At 41.8% G+C, this 21,227-nt stretch overlaps 1 protein-coding gene across 3 annotated transcripts in view; it reads left to right on the top strand.

Moving 5' to 3' along the window:
* Window positions 1-2,262: 2,262 nt before the first annotated feature.
* The window catches only part of LOC135542243 (V-type proton ATPase 116 kDa subunit a 2-like), a 36,366-nt gene continuing 17,401 nt past the window's right edge, over window positions 2,263-21,227 (top strand). Inside the window, exons 1-2 of one of the 3 annotated variants that reach the window (XM_064969076.1) lie at window positions 2,263-2,975; window positions 4,479-4,533. In XM_064969076.1, the coding sequence (XP_064825148.1) occupies window positions 2,859-2,975; window positions 4,479-4,533 (172 nt within the window). In that variant the 5' untranslated portion in view covers window positions 2,263-2,858. Of the gene's footprint in view, window positions 2,976-4,478; window positions 4,558-21,227 lie in introns of all 3 variants that reach the window. The other 2 variants (XM_064969067.1, XM_064969084.1) reach the window with 2 other exon arrangements.

Here is a 21,227-nt window from a genome sequence, read left to right as displayed (position 1 = left end):
TCTGACGCTCGTGGCAGGGCTTGCAAACCATTACAGACTGCAAAGGGAAGCACAGCCAAGAGCTGCCCAGTGACACAAGCCTACCAGACAAGCTAAAATACGTATATGCTCGCTTCGAGGCAAATAACACTGAAACATGCATGAGAGCACCAGCTGTTCCAGAAGAACTTTTAAACAGGTCAACATTCACAAGGCTGCAGGGCCAGACGGATTACCAGGACTTGTACTGCAAGCATGCACTGACCAACTGACAAGTGTCTTCACTGACATTTTCAATCTCTCCCTGTCTGCGTCTGTAATACCAACAGGTTTTAAGCAGACCACCACAGTCCCTTTGCCCAAGAACACTAAGGTAACCTGCCTAAATGACTACCGACCCGTAGCACTCACATCTGTAGCCATGAAGTGCTTTGACAGGCTGGTCATGGCTCACATCAACACCATTACCCAGAAACCCTTGACCCACTCCAATTTGCATACCACCCCAACAGAATCGAAATAAATCACAACAGTGTCACCAGCTAAGCACACCCACACCATCACACCTCATCCTCCTTGCTTCACGGTGGGAACCACACATGCGGAGATCATCCGTTCACCTACTCTGCGTCTCACAAAGACACGGCGGTTGGAACAAAAAATCTCAAAGATTTCCACCGGTCTAATGTCCATTACTCGTGTTTCTTGGCCCAACAAGTCTCTTCTCTCTTCTTATTGGTGTCCTTTAGTGGTTTTATTTGCAGCAATTCGACCATGAAGGCCTGATTGATGCAGTCTCCTCAACAGTTGATGTGAAGATGTGTCTGTTACTTGTATACTCTTCAAAGCATTTATTTGGGCTGCAATTTCTGAGGTTGGTAACTCTAATGAACTTGTCCTCTGCAGCAGAGGTAACTCTGCGTCTTCCTTTCCTGTGGCGGTCCGGATTGACTGACCTTCATGTCTTAAAGTAATGGTGGACTGCAGTTTCTCTTTGCTTATTTGAGCTGTTCTTGCCATAATATGGACTTGGTCTTTTAACAAATAGGGCTATCTGCTGTATACCACCCCTACCTTGTCACAACACAACTGATTGGCTCAAACACATTAAGAAGGAAAGAATTTCCACAATTGAACTTTTAACAAGGCACACCTGTTAATTGAAATGCATTCCAGGTCACAACCTCATGAAGCTGGTTGAGTGAATGTGAATGCCAAGAGTATTTAACCTTTATTTATCTAGGCAAGTCAGTTAAGAACAAATTCTTATCTTACAATGACTCTCTACCCCGACCAAACCCTCCCCTTACCCGGACAACGCTGGGCCAATTGTGCACCGCCCTATGGGACTCCCGATCACGGCCGGTTGTGATACAGCCCAGGATCAAACCAGGGTCTGTAGTGACACCTCTAGCACTGTGCCTTAGACCGCTGCATCACTCGGGAGCTAAGACAAAGGGTGGCTACTTTGAAGAATCTCAAATATATTTTGATTTGTTTAACACTTTTTTGGTTACTACATTTTTTTAACCTTTATTTTACTAGGCAAATCAGTTAAGAACAAATTCTTATTTTCAATGACGGCCTAGGAACAGTGGGTTAACTGCCTGTTCAGGGGCAGAACGACAGATTTGTACCTTGTCAGCTCGGGGTTTCAAACTTGCAACCTTTCGGTTACTAGTCCAACGCTCTAACCACTAGGCTACCCTGCCGCCCCATATGTTATTTTATTGTTTTGATGTCTTCACTATTATTCTACAATGTAGAAAATAATACAAATAAAGAAAAACCATTGAATGAGTAGGTGTGTCCAAACTTTTGACTGGTACTGTATGCTTCAGTAAGGTTGGCTTCTTAGCGTTCATAGCAATGGTTATCACAGAAAATAGATGTTGTGGTGCCAGCTGCAGAGATGTATTTTGGCATACGAGAGATTTGACTTCAGAAGAGTTACAGGATGTGTTGAGTGGTGGAGTCCCGTCCTCCCAGGCCGTTGGCATGGTGCAGGAGCAGATAGGGTCAAAGTAGTGGAATGAGGTTGTGGACTTTTAATGAGTGTAGAGTTAGTTGGTAGGGTGTTTTTTTATTATATATATTTTTAGTTTAGTTTTTCCTTTTCCCATTTTATTTCACAAAGTATAATATACCGATGTTAAACTCAAAAGAAGAAGACTTGCCGAGTTGGATGATGGTTGGGTCAAGTCGGAGCTCCTTTTTTCCCCCGAGTTACCAGTCGTCTTGAACGCACTGAAGTCGGAGATTTCCAAGTTGTTTTGAACGCGGCATAACTTGCATACAAGCTCCATATCAATGGGCGCATGAGTATGTAAAGCAAGTTAGTCTTATTTGAAGTTTCACGTTTTTAAAATGTGCTTATAGTAATAATTATCTACCGGAACGTTTGTACTCACGTTTTTAAAATGTGCTTATAGTAATAATTATCTACCGGAACGTTTGTACTGTCAGAAGCTAGCTAACGTTACCACAACTTGACTGAGAAGAGAGTTTACGGAACCATCTAACGCTAGCTAGTGACAGTGGACCTTCTGGTTCGCTAAATCGATAGCCACGTTAATTAATATGGTTACAAGAAGATGACTTAGTCGGGTCCTTTTTGAGACTCACTGGACTGGAGACGTGTCACTGATGGGCCAATGATTGACACGGTGTTGAAGTGAATGCACCGGTAGTTTGCCAGCTAGCTGCTAGCTTGCTTGCCAGCTAGCTACTTCTAAGACGCCGGAGCTCGCGGGTGAGATTGTTCGTCCGCTAAGCCTACCCAGGGAAGTGGTTTGTGCTCGTGACTAAGATTAGCTGAAACTATTAGCTGAAACTAGCGAGCGGGTTGTATTGTGTGAGGAGAAGCGCAGGCTGTCAAGATGGGCTCGTTGTTCCGAAGTGAAGAGATGTGTTTGACCCAGCTGTTTCTGCAGTCTGGTTCAGCATACGACTGCATCAGCGAACTGGGAGAAATGGGCATGGTGGAATTCAGAGACGTAAGTATTGATCCCCAAATAAACTGTCATCTAACTAGCACAGCTGTATTGAAACTAATTGAAAAGTTATTCTCTCTCTTTGGTGCTGTTGTATTGTGAGCTGTCACTGTCAGACATAAGCAGGAATGTAGAATGTTGCCCATGGGTTTCCTTAACACAAGACCTGACACAAGATGGCTTATATAACACGTCTAACCATATATAGAGTACAGTAGAATGCTTGCTTTACCGATGTTAACAGGTTCTTGAGGAGTCTGGACCAGTTTGATTTCATTCGTTGCAACTTGCCCTGTAGAGCAGTGGTCACCAACCTTTCCTGAGGCAAGACCACTTTGAGGCTAAATTCAAGCAGAGATCTACTGCGCAGATTGTTTTTAAACATGACTTTAAAAAAACGTAAGCCGAGGCAACAATAACCAATTAAAAACATTTTTCTAGTAATGAGGTTTTTTCATTATGCTATATGCCCAATACATTATCACTGCATATTGGCTATGCTAGATTTGTACTGGTGCTGTTGTTCTCCTCAGATAATTTAAAAATGATTTAAACAATTGAGGTATATGATCACACTGGTAATAGATCATTTGTTCTATTACTTGTGAGGCACAGCTAAGTAAGCATCATTTTCTTTTTTACTGGACTGATGGCCTGCATCTGATGGTCAGTCTGAGGGGAGTGAGGGAACAGTGTGAGGCTCAACACCCTGACTCTCCAACCTGACTCACTGTCCCACCACCCTCTTTCCCTCAGCTGAAAAAATGGGACACAGTCTTCCAGCTGATGTTGTTACTCCTATGACCAGAGAAAGTGAAATATTTCTTGGTATTTAAAAATACACAAGTTGCTAATAATAACACAAGCTTATCGGAACACTTTGCTATACTCATTCAATGCAGCTGCAATGCTGGTGTCTTATAAATTTGTTGAACAAAGTGTTGACAGTGCTGAATAACAATGTTAAATATGAACTTACAAACAGTAGCTCTTTTGTATTCGTTGAGTCGCCAGTCATGGTTTTAAGTTTTGAACTCTCACGGTATCAACATTGCATGTTCCAGGCTTCTTTTTACAGTCTATGGCTCGAGGAAACTTTGCAGACGCGGTGATCTGGCCTATCTGATTGGCCAGTGGTAGGCCTATAGGTGCACTTGATTTGCTCACTGTGCCTGTCGGGTACGCGGAGTTCTACCTTCAGACACATGAAATGGTTCAAAATGGGAATGTTGACTTCCTGGTGCTAGGGCTGCTGAAACAAGTGCACCTACCGCCAACAGTGTGAATTTTTTTTTTTTAAATAGGACTGCAAATGGCGTTATCGTTGTGTTTTTAACAGAAATGTTTTGGAGAACGATCAGTCGATCACGATCGACCGGTTGGTGCCCACTGCTGTAGAGTATAATGTGGAATGTTGACGATAATTTGCAAAATCCAGTCAATCTGCTCAGACAGGTGTGCGTTTGTGTTGAAAGTAACAATGTAGCTCTGCTCTTACTGTTTCAGCTCAACCCCAGCGTGAATCTATTCCAGCGGAAGTTTGTCACTGAGTTAAAAAGATGTGAGGATATGGAGAGAATTTTAGGTAAGGATAAAACCGGTCGGTTTAATCTTTAATAAAAGTGATGATGGGCATGATTCACTCCTGAATAACTCAACAACATTCACACTTAGTTAGTTACTGTGTAAATCCCAGTCTCCATGGTCATGGTAAAGTTATGAGATACACTGATCTGGCCAATGAGTCTCATCCAAGGCAGCTAAACTCAGGCTTAATTTGAGGCCAATGCTTGGTGATTAAATATAGGTCCCCAAAAAAGGAAAGTACAAGGAGCGTTGGGGTGAGTTTCTCAGAAATGTGAGCTCCTGAGAGGAAAGGCTAAGTGTGAGGCAGAGTACATTTGACTCGTGGGGACTATAAACGCTGCGCTGTCCTTAGCCCTGGGCTGTCCTTAGCACTGGACAAAGGGTGTTTTCACATATAGTCCTCTTTAAAAAAACAATCTCAGTTCTCTTTAAAGTGAATTCTGGGGTAAAGATAAAGTGAAGCAAAATAACTGTTCTTTGTATTCACACTGCCCTTGCATTTGAATGAGGACTCAACTAGTTTGCCAGTTCACTTCACCTATTTTGTGGACAGAGCCCTCTTTGCTTTCACATTGCTAACTTCAACAAGCATTTCTCAACGGCTGGCCATGCCTTCCTCCTGGCTACTCCAACCACGGCCAACAGCTCCACCCCGGAGCTACTCACCCAAGCCTCCCAGCTTCTCCTTTACCCAAATCCAGATAGCAGATGTTCTGAAAGAGCTGCAAAACCTGCACCCGTACAAATCAGCTGGTCTTGACAATCTGGACCCTCTATTTCTGAAACTATCCGCTGCCATTGTTGCAACCCCTATTACCAGCCTGTTCAACCTCTTTCATATCGTCTAAGATCCCCAAGGATTGGAAAGCTGCCGCAGTCATCCCCCTCTTCAAAGGGGGAGACACCCTGGACCCAAACTGTTACAGACCTATATCCATCCTGCGCTGCCTATCTAAGGTCTTCGAAAGCCTAGTCAACAAACAGATCACTGACCATCTCGAATCCCACCGTACCTTCTCCGCTGTGAAATCTGGTTTCCGAGCCGGTCACGGTGCACTTCAGCCACGCTCAAGGTCCTAAACGATATCATAACCACCATCGATAAAAGACAGTACTGTTCAACCGTTTTCATTGACCTGGCCAAGGCTTTCGACTCTGTCAATCACCACATTCTTATCGGCAGACTCAGTAGCCTCCGTTTTTCTAATGACTGCCTTGCCTGGTTCACCAACTACTTTGCAGACAGAGTTCAGTGTGTCAAATCGGAGGGCATGTTGTTCGGTCCTCTGGCAGTCTATGGGGGTGCCACAGGGTTCAATTCTCAGGCCGACTTATCTCTGTATATATCAATGATGTTGCTCTTGCTGCGGGCGATTCCCTGATCCACCTCTACGCAGACGACAACATTCTGTATACTCCCGGCCCGTCCTTGGACACTGTGCTATCTAACCTAAAAAACAAGCTTCAATGCCATACAACACTCCTTCCGTGGCCTCCAACTGCTCTTAAACGCTAGTAAAACCAAATGCATGCTTTTCAACCGTTCGCTGCCTGCACCCGCACGCCCGACTAGCATCACCACCCTGGATGGTTTCGACCTAGAATATGTGGACATCTATAAGTACCTAGGTGTCTGGCTAGACTGTAAACTCTCCTTCCAGACTCATATCAAACATCTCCAATCTAAAATCAAATCTAGTTGGTTTTCTATTCCGCAACAAAGCCTCCTTCACTCACGCCGCCAAACTTACCCTAGTAAAACTGACTATCCTACCGATTCTCGACTTCAGGGATGTCATCTACAAAATAGCTTCCAATACTCTACTCAGCAAACTGGATGCAGTTTATCACAGTGCCATCCATTTTGTTACTAAAGCACCTTATACCACCCACCACTGCGACCTGTATGCTCTAGTTGGCTGGTCCTCGCTACATATTCGTCGCCAGACCCACTGGCTCCATTCATCTACAAGTCCATGCTAGGTAAAGCTGCGCCTTATCTCAGTTCACTGGTGACGATGGCAAAACCCACCCATAGCATGCGCTCCAGCAGGTGTATCTCACTGATCATCCCTAAAGCCAACACCTCATTTGGCCGCCTTTCCTTCCAGTTCTCTGCTGCCTGTGACTGGAACGAATTGCAAAAATCGCTGAAGCTTATCTCCCTCACCAACTTCAAACATCTGCTATCTGAGCAGCTAACCGATCGCTGCAGCTGTACATAGTCCATCGGTAAATAGCCCACCCAATTTACCTACCTCATCCCCATACTGTTTTTATTTATTTACTTTTCTGCTCTTTTGCACATCAGTATCTCTACCTGCACAAGACCATCTGATCATTTATCACTCCAGTGTTAATCTGCTAAATTGTAATTATTCGCCTCATGCCTTTTGCACACAATGTATATAGACTTTTTTTTTCTTTCTGTGTTATTGACTTGTTTATTTTTTACTCCATGTGTAACTCTGTTGTCTGCTCACACTGCTATGCTTTATCTTGGCCAGGTTGCAGATGTAAATGAGAACTTGTTCTCAACTAGCCTACCTGGTTAAATGAAGGTGAAATAAGAAAAAAGAGAAAATAAGTTTAGAAAGGAACCAAGATGCTTTTTCTAACATGCACTCTGGTGCAGGCTAGATGCAGTGCATTATGAAAGTTTTCAGACCCCTTGACTCTTTCCACATTTTGTTACATTACAGCCTTATTCTAAAATGGATAAAATAAATTCCTCAGTCTACACACAATACCCCATAATGAAAAAGTTATTTGTATTTTAGCAAGTGTATTAAAAATTGAATTTTCTTATTTACTTAAATATTCAGACCCTTTGCTATCAGCCTCGAAATTGAGCTCAGAAGCATCCTGTTTCCATTTATCATCTTTGAGATGTTTCTACAACTTGATTGGAGTCCACCTGTGGACAATTCAATTGATTGGACATGATTTGGAACAGCACACACCTATCTATATAAAAAAAAAAAGTCTGTCAGAGCAAAAACCAAGCCATGAGGTTGAAGGAATTGTCCGTATTGCTCCGAGACAGGATTGTGTTGAGGCACAGATCTGGGGAAGGGTACCAAAAAATGTCTGCAGCATTAAAGCTCCCCAAAAACAGTGGCCTCCATCATTCTTAAATGGAAGTTTGGAACTACCAGGACTCTTCCTAGAGCTGGCTGCCCGGCCAAACTGCGCAATCAAGGGAGAAGGGCCTTGGTCAGGGAGGTGACCAAGAGCCAAATGGTCACTCTGACAGAGCTCTAGAGTTCCTCTGGAGATGGGAGAATCTTCCACAAGGAAAACATCTCTGCAGCACTCTACCAATCAGGCCTTTATGATAGTGGCCAGAAGTAAATGGCACATGAAAGCCTGCTTGGAGTTTGCCAAAAGGCACCTAAAGACTTTCAGACCATGAGGAACAAGATTCTTTGGTCTGATGAAACAAAGATTGAACTCTTAGGCCTGAATGCCAAGCATCACGTCTAGAGAACACCGTAAGGATGGTGCCAGGTTAAGCATAGTGGTGGCAGCATCCTGTTGTAGGGATGTTTTTCAGGGACAGGGAGACTGGTTAGGATCGAGGGAAAGATAAATGGAGCAAAGTACAGAGAGATCCTTGATGAAAACCTGCTCCGGACCTCCGACTTGGGCAAAGGTTCATCCTTCCAACATGACAACGACCCTAAGCACACAGCCAAGACAATGCAGGACTGGCTTCGGGACAAGTCTCTGAATGTCTTTGAGTGGCCCAGCCAGAGCCTGGACTTGAACCAGATTTGAACATATCTGGAGAGACCTGTAAATAGATGTGCAGCGACGCTCCTCATCCAACCTGACAGGGCTTGAGAGGATCTGAAGAGAAGAATAGGAGAAACTCCCCAAATGCAGGTGTGCCAAGCTTGTAGACTCTTCTTGGGTATGACGCAAGTCATTAATCGCTGCCTAAGTTGCTTCAACAAAGTACTGAGCAAACGGTCTGAATACTTATGTAAATGTGATATTTCAGTTTTGTATTTTTCTTTAAATTTGCATAAATGTATACCCTGTTTTTGCTTTGTCATTATCAGGTGTTGTGTGTGGATTGATGAGGGGAGACGATGTAATCAATTGTAGAATAAGGCTGTAACGTTACAAGGTGTGGAAAAAGTCAAGGGGTCTGAATACTTTCCGATTGCGCTGTATACCTACTTACATTTTGGAAGCTAATAGATTGCTTATAGTTAATCTGAGATATTGTAATCAGAAGATACTATTAACCTGTCCATCTTATTTGTAACAGAATAAATAGCAATAGAATAACTGCAGAATAAATAATGCTGTAATTTTGACAATTGTATGCCCAAGGTAGCGCTACAATAGATTATGTACCATATGTTGTGATACTTACCAACTATATTGTCTAATCACACTATTCAAACCCCACAAGCAATAAAGATCTTATGAAGTTAACTTAGTCTATATGTCACATATTGCAAACAAATAATCTAAGCTAAACTCCACACATTTTGGAATTTCTGCGCGTCATTGACGGCGCACATTTTTTTTTTCTGTGAACCTGCACATCATCTCTCATTTGTGGCACCAATGTGAGGGTTTATGCCAGGGGAAACGGTGTTACAGTAGTCTAGTGTGTGTGGTGCGGGAATAATGACCAGCAAACCTGGGGAGCTTTGCATTCACCATGTCCTAAAAAAAGGAAACCGGACTGTGGAATTCAAGCAAACTGAACTCAGACCACCTCTCGATGGTCTCTGTTCAGTTCGCTTCGGGTGCTCTTTTGAGGGGTCTGAGTTCACACTACCCAAAAAATTAAGTGAACTGCTCTGAGTTCGCAAAAATGTCCTGTAAGGGCCTTAAGACTGGCTCTGGGATAGCTTATCCCGTGTTCACATAAGCATTTATTAACCTTGGGCTAAGCTTTAACCCTGGACTAAGGATTCACATTTGTATCCCAAAGCCCTGGACTAACAGACGAATGCAACACTCGACCAGAGGTGGAAAGTAACAAACTATTCTCATTACTGTAATTGAGTGGCTTTTCCAAGTACTCGTATTTTTAAAGTCCGTATTTTAAAGCTGCAATATGTTACTTTGTCTTTAAAAAAACTTATGTTCTAAAGCACTTAAATTGCTAGTGATCATCCAATGTGATTTCAACAGTAACAATATTTCGCTTCCAGCCTACCTGAGAACTGCTGTATTCAATTTCCCTGTCTGGAAAGATTTACGACTGCATATAATGAAATACGAGTTTCCGGAGGCAGTGCCAGATCAGACAGATATGAATGGAACTTTGATGCCCATATGGCAGATACAGGTAGCACACAACTTGTCCCAGCAGTTCAGACCCCATCTAACATAAAGAAACTAGAGTTCGACTGATTATGATTTTTCAACGCCGATACTTTTTTTTTTTTTTTTTTTTGGGAGGACTAAAAAAAGCCGGTACTGATTTTAAATCAGCCTATTTAAAAAAAATAAACACTTTTTTTATATATATATTTATTTATTTATTTATTTATTTGTAATAATAACAATTACAACAATACTGAGTTAACACTTATTTTAACTTAATGTAATACATCAATTTAGTCTCAAATAAATAATTAAACATGTTCAATTTGGTTTAAATAATGTACCAAAAGTGTTGGAGAAGAAAGTAAGAGTGCAATATGTGCCATGTAAAAAAGCTAACGTTTAAGTTCCTTGCTCAGAACATGAGAACGAACATATGAAAGCTGGTGGTTCCTTTTTACACGAGTCTAAAATATTCCCAGGTAAGAAGTTTTAGGTTATAGTTATTATAGGACTATTTCTCTCTATACCATTTGTATTTCATATACCTTTTGAATTTGTATGTTCTAATAGGTACTTTAGTATTGCCAGTCTAATCTCAGGAGTTGATAGGCTTGAAGTCATAAACAGCGCAATGCTTGAAGCATTGTGAAGAGCTGCTGGCAAACGCAGGAAAGTGCTGTTTGAATGAATGCTTACGAGCCTGCTGCTGCCTACCACCGCTCAGTCAGACTGCGCTATCAAATCATAGACTTAGTTCGTATTTCTGTGTGTTATTATATTATAATTAAGGTCATTAATATGGCCAAATCCAGAAACGATAATTTCAAAAACAAAACGTTTATTCTTTCAGTGAAATACAGAACCGTTTTGTATTTTATCAAACAGGTGGCATCCATAAGTCTAAATATTGCTTTTACATTGCACAACCTTCAATGTTATGTCATAATTATGTAAAACTCTGGCAGATTAGTTCGCAATGAGCCAGGTGGCCTAAACTGTTGCATACACCCTGACTGTGCGTGCAATGAACGCAAGAGAAGTGACACAATTTCCCTAGGTAATGTTGCCTGCTAACATTAATTTCTTTTAACTGAATATGCAGGTTTAAAAAAATATTCTTCTGTGTATTGATTTTAAGGCATTGATGTTTATGGTTAGGTACATTCGTGCAACGATTGTTTTTTTCACATGCGCTCTTGTTAAATCATCCCCCGTTTGGCGAAGTTGTCTGTCTTTGTTAGGAAGAAATAGTCTTGACACAGTTTGCAACGAGCCAGGCTGCCTAAACTGCTGCATGTACCCTAACTCTGTTGCACAGAATGCAAGAGAAGTGACACAATTTCCCTAGTTAAAAGAAATTCATGTTAGTAGGCAATATTAACTAAATATGCAGGTTTAGAAATATACTTGTGTTTTGATTTTAAGAAAGGTGTTTGTTTATGGTTCGGTACACATTGGTGCAATGACAGCGCTTTTGTTGCGAATGTGCTTGTTAAATCACCCGTTTGGCGAAGTAGGCTGTGATTCAATGATCAATTAACAGGCACCACATCGATTAAATGCAACGCAGGACAAGCTAGATGAACTAGTAATATCATCAACCATGTGTAGTTAACTAGTGATTATGTTAAGAGTTTTTTTTTTTTTTTTTTAATTTTTAAATAAGATAAGTTTAATGATAGCTAGCACCTTAACGTGGCTCCTTGCTGCACTCGCATAACAGGTAGTCAGCCTGCTACGCAGTCTCCTCGTGGAGTGCATTGTAATCGGCCATAATCGGTGCCCAGAAATGCCGATTACCGATTGTTATGAAAAATTAGGGCCGATTTCAAGTTCTGCCATTCCGATTAATCGGTCAACCTCTAAAAGAAACAGTGAACTTAAGAGCCAACAGGCGAAAAGGGAAAAATGATTGCGCCCGGGCCAAGACAAGAGTCGAGACTGAACCTCCTATTTGCGTTCATTGTGGAGAGAGCTTGCTAGCGAAGGGATTCAAAACTGACCTGCTGAAAAGGTAAGACATACGTTAGCTAATGTAGCTATCTTGCTAGCTAGATATAAAGTGATGTGTTGCATTTTAGTTATAAATATGGAAGTGGGTGTTATACCTACTATGAAATACTTGTTTGGATTGTTGTTAGCTAGCTGACTGCAAAAGGCATTGGTTTGTTTCATTTTAATTTAGACTATTGCTTCGCTATTTAGTTGTAGCTAGCTATACAGTTGAAGTCGGGAGTTTATATACACCTTAGCCAAATATATTAAAACTCAGTTTTTCACAATTCCTGACATTTAATCCTAATAAAAATTCCCTGTCTTAGGTCAGTTAGGATACCACTTTATTTTAAGAATGTGAACTGTCAGAATAATAGAAAGTGATTTATTTCAGCTATTATTTCTTTCATCACATTCCCAGTGGGTCAGAAGTGGACATGCACTCAATTAGTATTTGTTAGCATTGCCTTTAAATTGTTTAACTTGGATTAAATGTTTCGGGTAGCCTTCCACAAGCTTCCCACAATAAGTTGGGTGAATTTTGGCCCATTCCTCCTGACAGAGCTGGTGTAACTGAGTCAGGTTTGGAGGCCTCCTTGCTCGCACGCGCTTTTTCAGTTCTCCCCACAAATCTTCTATAGGATTGAGGTCAGGGCTTTGTGATGGCCACTCCAATACCTTGACATTGTTGTCCTTAAGCCATTTTGCCACAACTTTGGAAGTATGCTTGGGGTCCATTTGAAAGACCTATTTGCGACCAAGCTTTAACTTCCTGACTGATGTCTTGAAATGTTGCTTCAATATATCCACATAATTTTCTTTCCTCATGATGCCATCTATTTTATGAAGTGCACCAGTCCCTCCTGCAGCACCCCCACAATATGACGCTGCCACCCCCGTGCTTCACGGTTTGGATAGTCTTCTTCGGCTTGCAAGCCTCCCCCTTCTTCCTCCAAACATAACGATGGTCATTATGACCAAACAGTTCTATTTTTGTTTCATCATTTTCTCCAAAAAGTACGCTCTTTTACCCCATGTGCAGTTGCAATCCGTAGTCTAGCGTTTTCATTGCGGTTTTGGAGCTGTGGCTTCTTCCTTGCTGAGCAGCCTTTCAGGTTATGTTGATATAGGACTCGTTTTACTGTGGATATAGATACTTTTGTACCCATTTCCTCCAGCATCTTCACAAGGTCCTTTGCTGTTCTGGGATTGATTTGCACTTTTCGCATCAAAGTACGTTCAACTCTAGGAGACAGAACGCGTCTCCTTCCTGAGCGGTTTGACGGCTGCATGGTCACATGGTGTTAATACTTGCGTACTATTGTTTGTACAGATGAACGTGGTACCTTCAGGCGTTTGGAAATTGCTCCCAAGGATGAATCAGACTTGTGGAGGTCTACAATTTATTTTCTGACGTCTTGGCTGAATTCTTTTGATTCTCCCATGATGTCAAGCAAAGAGGCACAGAGTTTGAAGGTAGACTTGAAATACATCCACAGGTACACCTCCAATTTACTCAAATGATGTCAATTAGTCTATCAGAAGCTTCCATGACACAATTTTCTGGAATTTTCCAGGCTGTTTAAAGGCACAGTCAACTTAGTGTATGTAAACGTCTGACCCACTGGAATTGTGATACAGTGAAATAATCTGTCTGTAAACAATTGTTGGGAGAATGACCTGTCATGCACAAAGTAGATGTCCTAAACGATTACCAAAACTATAGTTTGTTAACAAGAAATTTGTGGATTGTTTGAAAAACGAGTTTTAATGACTCCAACATAAGTGTATGTGCACTTCCGACTTCAACTGTATGTATCCTTTACCTTGTGTTGTATTTCTGTCTGTGATCTTAACAGTGCATCTGATTGGCTAACCAGCTACTTCACAATAGTGGCACGGAATAGCCATGATCATCATTTGACGACAAAGCTCTAACTAGAAAACATATTTCAACAAAAATATTGCCGCTTTTTCAGTTATAACAGGGAGCAATCGACATCAACACCTACCAAGTGTAGTGTGTTTCCAGCCCCACCATTGTCAAGTATTGAATCAGATCGGGAAGCGGGCTTTAGCAAAGTGTTTTTGGCCATGTCTGTTCCAACTTTATTTCCCCTAGCTGGCCAAGAACAATAATATTTCTACTAAAAATGAAGTAGACATCTGCAAATGCTAGGCATCTATTTGGCTAACATGTTTAGGAAAATTAACTAACCAGGATTTTCTTTGAGTAATGATGGCATACTATCCCAATAGATTAGTTTAGTGCACACAGATATGACCATGTTATTCCTCATTTGAGCTGTCTGGCTGAGATGTAGTCAGTCCTAGCCTGAAAGCTACACATGTATAGGACTGTGACATTTTATATTAAATAACTGGAAACATGAATTATGTTCTGCCTAGTAGCCGCCTCCAATTATCATTAATCCTAAACTGGATATATTTACCCTGGAAATATAAGATTGCTTATCATCAAAGGCAGTTCTGTCCCAGTTGTCAAATGGTAAAATTGAATTTCAGATTGGGATTGATGGAGCATGTTAGTTTTTATTTAATTTATTATCTCTAGGTCAGGGATGGACAACTCCAGTCCTTGAGGGCTTGATTGGTTGACACCTCAGCTGACTTCAATAATCAACTAATCATAGTCTTCAGGTTAGAATGCAATTAGTTTAATCAGGTGTGAAAGCATATTTTATTTTTTTTTTTTTAAATAAAGGGCTGGGGGAAAGTGTTGCACCAATTAGCTCCCGGGGACTGGAGTTGCCCATCCCTGATCTAGGTCTACATCTGAGCTGGAGTCATTCTAGAACCACATACTCATTTACATGGTTTACTTTCCCTCCTCTGGTAGAACTTGTAACCATCGTCCAGCCTCATGGAATGCGGGGGCAACTAATGTGTCAACTACAGTTCTGCACTTTATAGTAATGAAATTCTATAGACAGAATAATATTTGGTGAACATTTTATCTTTCAGCTACAGGAGACTCTACAATAACAAGTCTCAAAGGTGAAGTGTCTAAGCATTGACAACTTCAGAGGTCTACTAAACCTACATCCCAGAACTTCAGAGAGCAGTGTTAAGGCTGGCCTCTCAATTGGTGCTACCAAGAAGAATGACCCTGAGAACAAATGAACCAAGACTCCATGTTGTGCCTCCACCAACAACGGCTGAGCTGCTACAACTTCAAGGAGATATCACCACGCAACGCAGTTAGCACACCTTTTTGAATGGGGAAGGAGCTTTCCCTCATGTCAGACTTAGTGGTTCCTGGGAATGTGTGAAAATATTTCAGTACTCTGTAGGTTGTTGAAAGAGGGTGGCCTACAACCAAACATAAAACGTATGTAAATAAGGGAAGTTTGTGTGGGCAACAAACTTGTGTATGAAGCAATATTTGTGTATTCTTTATCTAGCATATAGGCATCATTATTGTGGTATTTGAATTATTTACTAAACTGGTTTCCTTTATCTATGCTCTGGATGGTTTTCACTTCAAATTAGCATACTTACACTAGGGGACCTATCTAGAAAGATGGACTACCCTGGTGTAAATACAGTACAAAACAAGTCAGATCACACAAATCATGTCAAATATATGTTTATTAGGGAGATAAAACAAACTATTCTCTAACCTCCAAAATAACAAAAGCGCAGTGTAAGAAAACATTTGAAATGCAAAACATACAAACCTCAGCGATATCACCCTGCCCAGACCCACCTGCTCACACCCACATCTCCAGTGCCTGCATCACCCTCTGCCACATGACCTCAAACTGCACCATTTTGTTTCTCTCTGATGTAAAACATTCAGATAAAGTACTGAACTGCTATCACCCAGATCTATGGGAAAAAATCAATACTATAAGAATATTTTGAAGATAAATACACAATGCAGAGACAGAAGATGAGCTGGGTTATAACCTACATCCTGTCCCTTTGTTCACTGGGGAGAACCACAGGAGAGGATCGCTGAGGGAGCATCACTGAGAACCAGGAGAATGAACATCTACCATCTACCCCCAAGATTTGTCCTATTTGAATAAACCTATTTTCCTCCCCCTGATTTGTTTGGGGATCTGTGTTAAAGAATAACATCAACTATTTAACATTAAAGATAGGAAAAATATTCAATTTGGTGCTAATTGGGATCCAAGTGAAGACTAAAGTACAGTGTAGTCATGGAAAGTGTTCAAAACGGATTAAAGTTCTCTACTGCAATGGATTTCCAGCATTGATTCTTGAGAGGTCGTTTTTGAGATCAGTGTAGATCTGCATTCAACAACTCCAGTGGGGGTTGGAGATGGCATAGCCTAATACTAACGGAAGCATGTCATTTCAGCCACAACCGTTGATGACTGGTGTATAAAATCGACCACACAGCCATGCTATCTCCATAAACAAACATTGGCTGTAGAATGTCCCGTACTGAAAATCTCCAGTGACTTGCAACGCGGCACCGTCATAGGATGCCACCTTTTCCAACAAGTCAGTTCGTCAAATTTCTGCCCTGCTAGAGCTGCCCCGGTCAACTGTAAGTGCTGTTATTGTGAAGTGGAAACGTCTAGGAGCAACAACGGCACAGCCGCAAAGTGGTGGGCCACACAAGCTCACAGAACCGTGCCGCAGAGTACTGAAGCGTGTAAAAACTGTCTTTCCTCGGTTGCAACACTCACTACCGAGTTCCAAACTGTCTCTGGAAGAAATGTCAGAACAAGTTGGAGTGGTGTAAAGCTCACCTCCACTGGACTCGGGAGCAGTGGAAACGAGTTCTCTGGATTGAGGAATCACACTTCACCATCTAGCAGTCCGACGGACGAATCTGGGTTTGGAGAACGATACCTGCCCGAATGCATAGTGCCAACTGTAAAGGAAGAATGGTCTTGGGGCTGTTTTTCATTGTTCGGACTTGGCCCCTTCGTCCCAGTGAAGAAAATCTTAACGCTACAGCATACAATGACATTCTAGACAATTCTGTGCTTCCAACTTTGTGGCAACAATTTTCCCTTGCCTGTTTCAGCAAGACGATGACCCCGTTGTAAGGCGTTGTGTGGGCGAGCGGTTAGCAGATGTCACCGTTGTGAACAGAGTGCCCCATGGTGGCAGTGGGGTTACAGTATGGGCAGGCATAAGCTATGGACAACGAACAGAATTGCTGGTCACAGAATTGTGAGGAGATCCTGAGGCCCATTTCTTTTTTCTTTTAAGGTATCTGTGACCAACAGATTCATATCTGTATTTCCAGTCATGTGAAATCCATAGATTAGGAGCTAATTCATTTATTTCAATTGACTGATTTCCTCATGAACTGTAACCTAATGTGCAGCACAGTATCGCTCAACTCAGACAGCGGTGTGTAGCCTACTGTAACTGCTGGCAAAGTAATTCAAAGCCTGTACTTTATCACTCAGGATATAACTTTCCAGTGCTACTATTTTTGCCATGTAGGCCTAATGTTGTTATTAAAACAAAATCAGTCAACCCCATAGTAGAATAGTTTTTACCTATTTACCTAGTCAGCTTGTTGTGTATTTTATGCGAGAGAAATATTCCTCGAGGGACAGTCAAGTTGCGAGAGCGATGAGAGGGGAAACATGTCCGATTCTGATTAGCAGTCAATACACAACACTTCCATGAAAGCAGTTTTGGCAAATGTAGTTTGAAAAAAAGTTGGGGATCCCAGTTTTACATTGCTATCATGTTTATTTATCTACTCCTTCAATTGCGGGTGTGGCATCGTTTTACAAATGCAGTTTTCACCCTGAGTTTTAAGAATGGTTTCGGCACAACAAAGCTTATAAAGGGGAAATGTCCTCTTAAAAGGGCAATGAAATACTTTGTAATAGAATCAAAGCAAAAGTCAAATTTTGAGTGAAATTATGTTTATTCATATTCATTATAGAAAATAATTAATAATATCAATCAGGATGTTGTGTCCAATGGGGTAAATACAAATGGATGCAGGTCACTGAACTAAATGACTATCGCCCGTGGCACTCACTTCTGTCATCATGAAGTGCTTTGAGAGGCTAGTCAAGGATCATATCATCTCCACCTTACCCGACACCCTAGACCCACTCTAATTGGCATACTGCCCCAATAGATCCACGGATGATGTAATCGCACTGCACACTGCCCTATCCCATCTGGACAAGAGGAATACCTATGTAAGAATGCTGTTCATTGACTACAGCTCAGCATTCAACAACATACTCCCTTCCAAACTCAGGACCCTGGGATTGAACACCTTGAACACGGGGGCCCCTCAGGGGTGTGTGCTTTGTGCCCTTCTGTACTACCTGTTCATCCACGACTGAGTAGCCGCGCACGACTCCAACACCAAGTTTGCTGACGACACAACAGTGGTAGGACTGATCGACAATAAAGCAGAATATAGGGAGGGAGTCTGAGACCTTATCAGCCAGACAGAGGACCTGATCGTGGACTACAGGAACTGGAGGGCGAGCACACCCCCATCCACATTGATTGGGCTGTAGTGGAGCGGGTCGAGAGCTTCAAGTTCCTCTGTGTTCACATCACTAAGGAATTAACATTGTCCACACACCCACACAGTTGTGAACAGGGCACGTCAGCGTCTTTCCCCCCTCAGGAGGCAGAAAAGATTTGTCATGGGCCCTCATCCTCAAAGTTATACAGCTGCACCATTGAGAGCATCTTGACTGGCTGCATCACCTCTTGGTATGGCCACTGCAAGGCATCTGACCGCAATGCGCTACATAGGGTGGTGAGTACGGCCTAGTACATCACTGGGGCCGAGCTCCCTGCCAACCATGACCTATATATACCGGGTGGCGTAAGAGAAAGGCACAACAAATTGTGAAGACTCAAGCGTCTTGTCAGTAAGTATTCAACCCCTTTGTTATGACAAGCCTAAATCACTACAAAGATACAGCCGTCCTTCCTAACTCAGTTGCCGGAGAGTAAGGAAGCCACTCAGGGATTTCATCATGATGCAAATGGTGACTTTAAAACAGTTACAGAGTTTAATGGCTGTGATAGGAGAACTGAGGATGGATCAACAACATTGTAGTTACTCCACAATAGCAATTCACTTTTTGTCCTGAATAAACATTGTTATGTTTAGGGCAAATCTAATACAACATATTACTGAGTACCACTCTCCATATTTTCAATCATAGTGGTGGTTGCATCATGTTTATTCTTTCAGTGAAATACGGAACCGCTCCGTATTTTATCTAATGGGTGGCATCCATAAGTCTAAATATTCCTGTTACATTGCACAACCTTCAATGTTATGTCATAATTATGTAAAATTCTGGCAAATTAGTTCGCAACGAGCCAGGCGGCCCAAACCGTTGCATATACCCTGACTCTGCGTGCAACAAACGCAAGAGAAGTGACACAATTTCACCTGGTTAATATTGCCTGCTAACCTGGATTTCTTTTAGCTAAATATGCAGGTTTAAAAATATATACTTCTGTATATAGATTTTAAGAAAGGCATTGATGTTTATGGTTAGGTGCAGTCATGCAACGATTGTGTTTTTTCACAAATGTGCTTTGTTAAATCATCCCTCGTTTGGCGAAGTCGGCTGTCTTTGTTAGGAAGAAATATGCTTCACACAGTTCGCAACAAGCCAGGCGGCCCAAACTGCTGCATATACCCTGACTCTGTTGCAAGAGAAGTGACACATTTTCCCAAGTTAAAAGAAATTCATGTTAGCAGGCAATATTAACTAAATATGCAGGTTTAAAATATATACTTGTGTATTGATTTTAAGAAAGGCATTGATGTTTATGGTTAGGTACACGTTGGAGCAACGACAGTCCTTTTTCACGAAAGCGCACCAAATTGATTAAATCAACGCAGAACACGCTAGATAAACTAGTAATATCATCAACCATGTGTAGTTAACTAGTGATTATGATTTTTAGTTATTTATTTTACCTTTTATTTAACTAGGCAAGTCAGTTAAGAACAAATTCTAATTTTCAATGATGGCCTAGGAACAGTGGGTTAACTGCCTGTTCAGGGGCAGAACAACAGATTTGTACCTTGTCAGCTCGGGGGTTTGAACTTGCAACCTTCCGGTTACTAATCCACCGCTCTAACCACTAGGCTACCCTGACGCACCGATTGGTTGATTGATTGATTGTTTTTTATAATATAAGTTTAATGCTAGCGAGCAACTTACCTTGGCTTACTGCATTCGCGTAACAGGCATGCTCCTCGTGGAGTGCAATGTCAAATCAAATTTTATTTGTCACATACACATGGTTAGCAGATGTTAATGCGAGTGTAGCAAAATGCTTGTGCTTCTAGTTCCGACAATGCAGTAATAACCAACGAGTAATCCAGCTAACAATTCCAAAACAACTACCTTATACACACAAGTGTAAAGGGATAAAGAATATGTACATAAAGATATATGAATGAGTGATGGTACAGAGCGGCATAGGCAAGATGCAGTAGATGGTATCGAGTATGGTATATACATATGAGTATGTAAACAAAGTGGCATAGTTTAAAGTGGCTAGTGATACATGTATTACATAAAGATGCAGTAGATGATATAGAGTACAGTATATACGTATACATATGAGATAAATAATGTAGGGTATGTAAACATTATATTAAGTAGCATTGTTTAAAGTGATATATTTTACATCAATTCCCATCATTAAAGTGGCTGGAGTTGAGTCAGTGTGTTGGCAGCAGCCACTCAATGTTAGTGGTGGCTGTTTAACAGTCTGATGGCCTTGAGATAGAAGCTGTTTTTCAGTCTCTCGGTCCCAGCTTTGATGCACCTGTACTGACCTCGCCTTCTGGATGATAGCGGGGTGAACAGGCAGTGGCTCGGGTGGTTGTTGTCCTTGATGATCTTTATGGCCTTCCTGTGACATCGGGTGGTGTAGGTGTCCTGGAGGGCAGGTAGTTTGCCCCCGGTGATGCATTGTGCAGACCTCACTACCCTCTGGAGAGCCTTATGGTTGTGGGCGGAGCAGTTGCTCTCGATTGTGCATCTGTAGAAGTTTGTGAGTGCTTTTGGTGACAAGCCAAATTTCTTCAGCCTCCTGAGGTTGAAGAGGCGCTGCTGCACCTTCATCACGATGCTGTCTGTGTGGGTGGACCAATTCACTTTGTCTGTGACGTGTACGCCGAGGAACTTAAAACTTACTACCCTCTCCACTACTGTTCCGTCGATGTGGATAGGGGGGTGTTCCCTCTGCTGTTTCCTGAAGTCCACAATCATCTCCTTAGTTTTGTTGACGTTGAGTAAAGCAGGTGGTTAGAGCATTGGACTAGTTAACCAAGATTAAATCCCCGAGCTGACAAGATAAAAATCTGTCATTCTGCCCCTGAACTAGGCCATCATTGAAATT

This window comes from Oncorhynchus masou, chromosome 1 (genome assembly GCF_036934945.1).
Source record: "Oncorhynchus masou masou isolate Uvic2021 chromosome 1, UVic_Omas_1.1, whole genome shotgun sequence".
Lineage (NCBI taxonomy): Eukaryota > Metazoa > Chordata > Actinopteri > Salmoniformes > Salmonidae > Oncorhynchus > Oncorhynchus masou.
Note: the sequence above shows the minus strand (reverse complement) of the source record. Positions and strands in the feature narration are given on the sequence as shown.